This window comes from Carlito syrichta, unplaced genomic scaffold (genome assembly GCF_000164805.1).
Source record: "Carlito syrichta isolate Samal-C Ts95f unplaced genomic scaffold, Tarsius_syrichta-2.0.1 Scaffold316208, whole genome shotgun sequence".
NCBI classification, from domain to species: Eukaryota; Metazoa; Chordata; class Mammalia; order Primates; family Tarsiidae; genus Carlito; species Carlito syrichta.
The window spans coordinates 240,692-248,505 of record NW_007260304.1 but is presented as its reverse complement, the minus strand read 5'-3'; the positions used below and the strand labels follow the sequence as shown (position 1 = coordinate 248,505).

The 7,814-nt window shown below is 49.5% G+C and overlaps 1 protein-coding gene across 1 annotated transcript in view; it reads right to left on the bottom strand.

The window, feature by feature from the left end:
• Window positions 1-7,589, bottom strand: part of OSCAR (osteoclast associated, immunoglobulin-like receptor) — an 8,490-nt gene extending 901 nt beyond the window's left edge. Inside the window, exons 1-4 of the mRNA XM_021706904.1 lie at window positions 7,490-7,589; window positions 6,843-6,875; window positions 1,786-2,097; window positions 955-971 (exon numbers count right to left, since the gene is read on the bottom strand). Coding sequence (XP_021562579.1) covers window positions 955-971; window positions 1,786-2,097; window positions 6,843-6,875; window positions 7,490-7,526 — 399 coding nt within the window. The 5' untranslated portion in view covers window positions 7,527-7,589. The remainder of the gene's footprint in view (window positions 1-954; window positions 972-1,785; window positions 2,098-6,842; window positions 6,876-7,489) is intronic.
• Between the last annotated feature and the right edge of the window lie 225 nt (window positions 7,590-7,814).

The following is a 7,814-nucleotide window of genomic DNA, read 5'->3' as shown; positions in this document are numbered from 1 at the left end:
GCCGCCGGCCCCGCCTCCCCGCCTCCATCCTCCTTCCCGTCCTTTCCTCTTGCTCCCTTCCGCCCCCTTCTCCCTCGGCCTCTGCCTTCCCTCGGTCTCCTGTCTGTCTCCGGTCACCTTCCTGTTTCTGTCTCTCCTCTCTGCCTCCCTCCCACCTCTTTCTCTCTGCTTCCTCTCTCTGCCTTTCTTTGTCCCTCTCTCTCCCGTCTGTCTCTCCTTCCTCCTCCCCCCTCCTGGCCTGGGTCTCTCACTCTGCACCTACTTCCTTCTCCTCTCCCAGTCTGCCTTTCTTTCTCCCTCTCGCTCCCTCCCTTCTTCCTTCTCCTCTCTCTCTCTCTCTCTCTCTCTCTCTCTCTCTCTCTCTCTCTCTCTGTCGCTCCGCCTCTCCTCCGTCTTGCTCTCCTCTGTCTCTCTTCTCCTCGCTGTCTCCTGTCACTCTCCGTCTCTCTCTCCTGTCTTTCCTGTCTCCCTCCCTTCCCACCCTCCTTCCCATCTTCCTCCCTTCCTCTCCTTTCCCCCTCTGTGTGTCTCTCCTCTCTCTCTTGTCCCTCTCTTTCTCTCTCTCCGCTCTGTCTTTCCTGTCTCTGTGTCTCCCTCCCATCTCTTTCTCTCTCCTCCCTCTCTCTGTCTCTCTCTCTCCTCTGTCTCTCCTTCCTCCTCCCCCCTCCTGGTCTCTGCCTTTCACTCTGCATCTTTCTCCTTCTCCCCTCTCAGTCTGCCCCTCTCTCTTTCTCTCGTGGTCTCTCCTCTCTCTCTGTCTCTCCTCCTCCCCCTCTCCTGGTCTCTCACTCACACCTTTCTCCTTCTCCTCTCTCAGTCCATCTCTCTGTCTTGTGCCATCTTTGTGCCTTGGTGCACTTATACATATCCCCGTGTGCCTGTCTCTACCTCTGGTTCTCTGCATCTCTGCTCCTCCACCTGCCTGTCTCTTTCCCTCCCTCCGTCTCTGTGCACCGTTTCTGTGACTCTTCCTGAGAGGTGTCACTGCCAGGGTCTCAGACGTCGCGTCTCTTTCTGGTCCTCTTCTTGTTGTGTGTTTTTAAGCCTCTGCTGGGATTTCTCAGACGTGGCGCTAGTGACATCGTGGGGCAGTCTGAGGTCTTTGCAGTGTGGGCAGGCACTGTCCTGTGTGCGTAGGGTGCTGAGCAGCATCGCTGGCTCCACCCGCTGGATGCCCGGAGCACCCCGGTCCCCAGCTGTGATGACCAAAAGTGTCTTGCAAAATGACAAGGACCACCTTGAGGGGGGTACAGTTGCCCACTGAGGACTATTCCTGTTTCTCTGGGAGTCTCCCCTTCTCTCTGCAGTGTTTTTCTATTCCCCCCATGTCATTGTATAAGCGTCTCTCTCTCTCCTCCCTCCTCTGTTTCTCTCGTCTCCTCTCTGTTTTCCTCTCTGTTCTCTCTCTCATCTCTTTTTTCTTTCTCTCTCTCTCCCTGCCCCCCTCCTCTTTCTCCCTCTCTGTTCTCTGTCTCTCTCCCTCTCTCTCTTCTTTCTCCTCTCCCTCTCTCTTTCTTCTCTCTCTTCCCCCTTCTCCGTCTGTCTCCCTTTCTCCCTCTCCCCCCATCTCTCTCTTTCTGCCCTTGTGTCTGTGACTCTGTCAGCCTCCCTGGCTCTGTCTCTCTCCTGTATCTCTCTGTAGCTACAGCCCGCCCCCCCCCCACCTTCTCTGCCACTCTGTGTGAAATCTCTTCAGCTCTGCAGCGCTCTCTCTTGCTCACTAACTGTCCCCCCACTCCATCTCTCGACCTCTCCTCTCCTCTCCCCTCCCTTGTCCTCCTCCGCCCAGGACCTCACTTGTCACCAGCAGCTCCAGGGCATCGCTGGGCTGGGACCAGACACCAGGTGCCCAGTCTGGCCTCCGGTAGGAGCAGCGATAACTGCCCCCTTGGGCCGGAGTCACCTCCTCCAGGAAGAACTCTGCCAGCTCCGAGGACACGTCCCGGAAGAGTAGGGGGGCGATTTCTCCAGGCTTGAAAAGTGCAAATCTCCAGGCGGCTTGGGGTGCCCGGCACTTCAAGGTTACATTGACCCCAGGAGTCACGACTGCAGCTGGCTGAGCTCCCAGCCAAGGCTTGGGGTATGAAGCTGGGGGGACTGAATAAACAGGGTTGCCTGGGTTCTTGAGTCTCCTCTGGTAGCCCCAGAAGATGAAGAGGACGTCGAGGAAGGAGGAACATCACCTTGGACAATTGCTGCCCGTTTCTCAGCCTCAGTTCTTAGTTCCCTTCTTGTAAAATCAGGGAGGTCTGAACTGCAGAAGGTTGTTAAAACTAGCTGCAGGCTAGGCATGGTGGCTTATGCCTATAATCCTAGCACTTTGGGAGGCCAAGGCAGGAGGATCGCTTGAGCCCAGGAGTTCGAGACCAGCCTGGGCAACATAGTGAGACCTTGTCTCTTAAAAAAAAAAAAATCAAATGAATTAGCTGGGCATGGTGGTGTGCATCTGTAGTCCCAGATATTCGGGAGACTGAGGCAGGAGGTCCTGAGCCCAGGTGGTCAAGGCTGTGGTAAGTTGTGATTGTGCCCCTGTGTTCCAGCCTAGGCAACAAAGTGAGACCCTCCCCAACTAAAAAAAACAAAACAACAACACAAAAAACTAGCTGGAATCAGAGGAGCAAGACAGAAATTTCTGAGTATTACTCCACAGCCTTTTTTTCCCTTTTCCTTTTTCTTTTTTGAGTCAGAGTCTCACATTGTTGCCCAGGCTGGAGTGCAGTGGCACTCTCACAGCCATCGCAGCCTCAACCTGCTGGGCTCAGGCAATCCTTCCTCCTCAGCCTTCCAAATAGTGGGAACTACAGGCCTGTACCACTACACCCAGCTGATTTTTTAATTTATTGTAGAGACAAGGTCGTGCCAAATTGCTCAGGCTGGTCTTGAAACCCTAGGTTCAGGCACTCCTCTCACCTCTGGCCTCCCAAAGTGCAGGGATTATAGGTGTGAGCCAGTGTGCCCAGCTACTACACATATTTTAATCATGCCCAGATCTCTGTAATTCTAAATAACTTTCCAGAATATTTGCAATGTATTTAGCATTTCAAGAGTTGCCAAAACTTGATATTTGGGGGAAAAAATCATGTTGGATCTCATCCTCACACTATTCCCCCAAACAACTTCCAGATTAAAGACCTACACGTGTTTTGTTTTGCTTTGTTACTATAAAAGTACTTAAAAAAAAACCTATAAGAAACATTTGTTTTGGAGTATGAAAGGATTCTTAAAATATAAAGAAGATTAACTTTTTTAGTCAGTTCTCACTCTGTAACCCAGGCTGGAGGGCAGTGGCATGATCATGGCCCACCTAGCCTCAACCTTCTGGACTCAGACGATTCTTCTACCTCAGCCTCCTGAGTAGCTGGAACTATAGACACACACCACCACACCCGGCTAATTTGTTTTATTTTTTTTGGAGATGAGGTCTCACTATATTGTCCAGGCTGTTCTTGAACTCCTGGGCTCAAGCAATTCTCCTGCCTCAGCCTCCCAAAGTACTGAGATGACAGATGTGAGCCATCACGCCTGGCCAGAAGATTAATTCATTTGACCATTTCCGTTTTTTAAAATGGCACATGCTGGCTGGGCTCGGTGGCTCAGCCTGTAATCCCAGCACTTTGGGAGGCTGAGGCGAGAGTATTGCCTGAGACCCACCTAGACAACTCAGCGAGGCCTCGTCTCAACAATAAATCAAAAATTAGCCGGGCATGGTAGTGCATGCCTGTAGTTCCGGCTACTTGGAAGGCTGAGGTGAAAGGATCACTGGAGCGACCGGGAGCATGCCACTGCACTCCAGCCTGGGTGACAGAGTGAGCCTCCAACTCAACAACAACAACAAAAAACGGCACATGCTAAAAGGCAAATAAATGAAAATGGAAGACAAGTGACAGTACCTGCAGGCATCACTTATTCATAAATCACGTGGACTGAAAGTATAGAAAGAAATCTTAGAATCAACTCAATTGAGGGTTGGGCAGAATGTGAACAGGCAAGTTCAGTTGACCAAAACATATCTGGAGGGGGAAGAGTTGCTTAATATAGTAGGAATCGTTAAAAAGAAATAAAACAACACTGAGATACTTTTGCCTATCAGGGTATCAGAGATTAAAACAATGGGTAGCCAGGTGTGGTGGCTCACACCTATAATCCCAGCACTTTCGGAGGCAGAGGAAAGAGGATTGCCTGAACCCAAGGGTTCGAGACCACCCTGGGTAACTTGGTGAGACCTCATCTCTACAATAAATTTTTTAAAAAATTAGCTGGGTGTGGTGGCATGCACCTGTAGTTCCAGCAACTTGGAAGGCTGAAATGGAAGGATCGCCTAAACCCAGCAGGTCGAGTCTGTGGTGGCTGTGAGCATGCCACTGCACTCCAGCCTAGGTGACAGAGTGAGTGACACTCTGACTCAAAAAAAAAAGGGGGGGGGAGTTTGACTGATGGGAAAGAGTTGAAACAAAAAATGGCAGAAGCACTAAAAGGCATCAAAATGGACAAGTTCAAAAACTGTTTTGAGCAGTGGAAAAAGTGTCTGGATAGGTGTACTGCATCAAACGGAAAGGACTTTGAAGGTGGCTGAAGTTTAAACGTGTAAGAATAAATACACAATTTTTTATAAACCTGTTTTTTGGGGGGGTCCCCTAGTATATGCGCATGAGGACCTCATACAGGAGTGCTCTTTGCAGAACTGATTGGGAGGGTGAGAAATTGAAAATAACTTAAATATATGTCAAGAGAGGACTGGTCAAACAAACTAGAATCCAGCCACACAATAGCAAATGCTAGTCAGCAGTTCTGTGGGTCTTTTTTGTTTTAGTCAGTCTCACTCTGTCACCCAAGCTAGAGTGAAGTGACATGCTGCTCATGGCCACTGCAGCCTCGACCTTCTACCTCAGCCCTCCAAGTAGCTGAAACTACAGGTATGTGCCACCATATTCGGCTAATTTTTTGATTTATTGTAGAGACAAGGTCTCACCGAGTTGCCCAGGCTGGTGTTGAACTCCTGGTCTCAGGCAATCCTCTCGCCTCCACTTCTCAAAGTGCTGGGATGACAGGTGTGAGTCACTGCACCTGGCTTTTTTTTTTTTTTTAAGAGGTGGAGCTAGCTATAGGACATTGAAATATCTCCAAGAGTGATTTCAAAGTAAGAAATGCAAGATGCGGAAAAGCGTGAGTCCCAAAATTATCAATTTTGCTTTGGCAAGAAAAAAAGTATATAAATACATATATGTGTGTGAATGCATGAACATTTTTGTAAGTATTCAGAAGATTATTTTTTAGGAAAGTGGGGAAGAGGAAGAGGCAAACTGTTATACATTCTTTGGTAATGATTGAATTTTTTAGACCATGAATATATATTAGCTTTATCATTCAAAAACCAATTTAAAATAAAGTGATAGCCAGGCATGGTGGCTCACACCTATAATTCCAGCACTTTAGGAGGCAGAAGTGAGAGGATTGTTTGAGTCCAGGGGTTTGAGACCAGTCTGGGCAACTTGGTGAGACCTCATCTCTACAATAAATCAAAAAATTAGCTGGGCATGGTGGTATGCACCTGTAATCCCTGCTCCTTAGAAGGCTGAGGCAGGAGGATCGCTTGGGCTCAGCAGGTCGAGGTTGCAGTGGCCATGATTGTGCTACGGCACTCCAGCCTGGATGACAGAGTGAGAGTCTGACTCAAAAAATAAAATAATATTAAATTAAATTAATTGATAGTTAAGGAATTAATGGTTCCTCAGATGATTCTTATTTGAAGTTGGAGTATAGTGGGAGGAGGTTTACAAGAAAGGAGAGGTCCTGTTAGAAAACCTAGGAATTGGGGGCCAGGCTCGGTGGCTCAGCCTGTAATCTCAGCACTTTGAGAGCCAAGGCAAGTGGACTGCCTGAGCCCACAGGTTCAAGACCAGCCCAGGCAACTTGGTGAGACCTTGTCTCTACAATAAATTGAAAATTAGCGGGGCATGGTAGTGCATACCTGTAGTTCTGGCTGAGGTAGAAGGATCGGTGGAGCCCAGCAGATTGACGCTGGGGTGGCCATGAGCATGCCACTGCACTCCAGCCTGGGCGACAGAGTGAGACTCTGACTCAAGAAAAAAGAAGAAAAAAAAGAAAACCTAGGAAGAAAATCTCGAGCTGTCCCAGGGTGGGGGGCCCTACTTTTGTGGAAAGGGGATTCCAAGTGGAGGAAGCCAGGGGAATAACTGCCATTGCAGGAGATCCTGTTCCTTAAGCCCTGCACTGTGCTACACTCAGTGCTTTACACGTGTGACTTTATTAAATCCTCACGACAGCCCATGTCAGAGAAAAAGCATCTTAGCAAGCTGTGGTTTGTTCAAGGTCATGTAATGGAGAAGATGGTGGAACTGAGGTTCTAGTTTAGCTCTCTTTAGTTCCAAAGTTCATGGCCATCATTACTCACCTATCATAGTAAAGAAACTGAGAAAGGAAGGAGAAAAGGAAAGAGGGAGGGAAGGAAGGAAAGAGAAAAGAATGAGAGGGAAATAGGAAAGAGGGAGGGAAGGAAGGGAGGGAGGGAGGGAGAGAAGAGGGTAGAGAGAGAGGGAGGGAGGGTAGAAAGAAAGGAAGGGAGAGAGAGAGGGAAGGAGGGAAGGAGGGAGGAATGGAGGGAGGGAAGGAGGAAGGGAGGAAAAGGGAAAGAGAGGAGGGAGGGGGAGGGAGGAAGGAAGGAAAAAATGGAAGGAAGGAGGAAGGTTGGAGGGAAGAAGGGGAGGGAAGGAGGGAGAGAGGAAGAAAGGGAAATAAAAACATCTGGGATGGGATTGGGCACTAAAATAAAGTCTGAGTAGTTGGAGAAGGAGTGTCAGGAACAGATGGGGACTGTTACTCACCAGATGGCACGAGGACTGCGTGACACAGAGGCCCTGTGGGGGTCGAAGGGCTAGTTCCTTTCAATGCCCTTTGAGGCTGCCCAGTCCCATCTCACTGAGTCCCCAGTTCGTCCTTCCTCTGGGTAACAAGAATCCTATCCCTACTCCTCCTGCATCAGTAGCCAGAAATCCAGACTCCATCCCCACCTGCTTAAGAAACTGGAAATCTGAACCCAGCTCCCTGGAATCCATCTTTCCAGGGGACAATAGTCATAGGTTACAGTTTCTCTTCCTGGGATTCAGGAGCCTGGGCCTCCAGCCCTTTTTTCCCCAGGGACTCAGGTATCCTGGCTTCCATTCCCCTCCACATGAGAATCTAGGAATCTATACTCCTGTTCCCAGGAATTCAGGCTCCTACCTCCTTCTGGCTCAAGATCTAGAGAAATCTGCCCCAACTTCTTCCTCTTCCAGAAATCTCTCCTCTCTTGTTTTAGGACCCAGGGGTCTGAGGACCCAGTCCTGTCATCTTATTTGGACCTAGATTTCCAAATCCCCTGTTAGTGCTGCCTGGTCACCAACAGGATGCTTGGGTTCTCAAAGTCTCTCTCTACCTCTGCCCCCCACCCCCAGCCCAGTTGAGAACCCAGGGAGAGGAAGGGGCAGCTCACAGAGGGTCAGCAACTGCAGGCTCAGCACCAGGGCCATGGTGGGCAGGACTCCGCTGCAGCTGGAGCTGGTGTTAGCCGGCCCTCTCCCTTCTCAGGAAATGAGACAACATCAAGTCAGAGCCAGAGCCCTGTTTAAGAAGAGAGGAGTGAGGTGAGACCCTGGGTGACTGTCTCATAGACCCATGGTGCAGTGGAAAAAGTTGAGAGAGGAGGAAGTCATATCTTGTGATATTCATTAGTTCAACTTAAAAAAAAAATCACTCTGGAGACTGAGGCAGGAGGATTGCTTGAACCTAGGAGTTCAAGACCAGCCTGGACAACATAG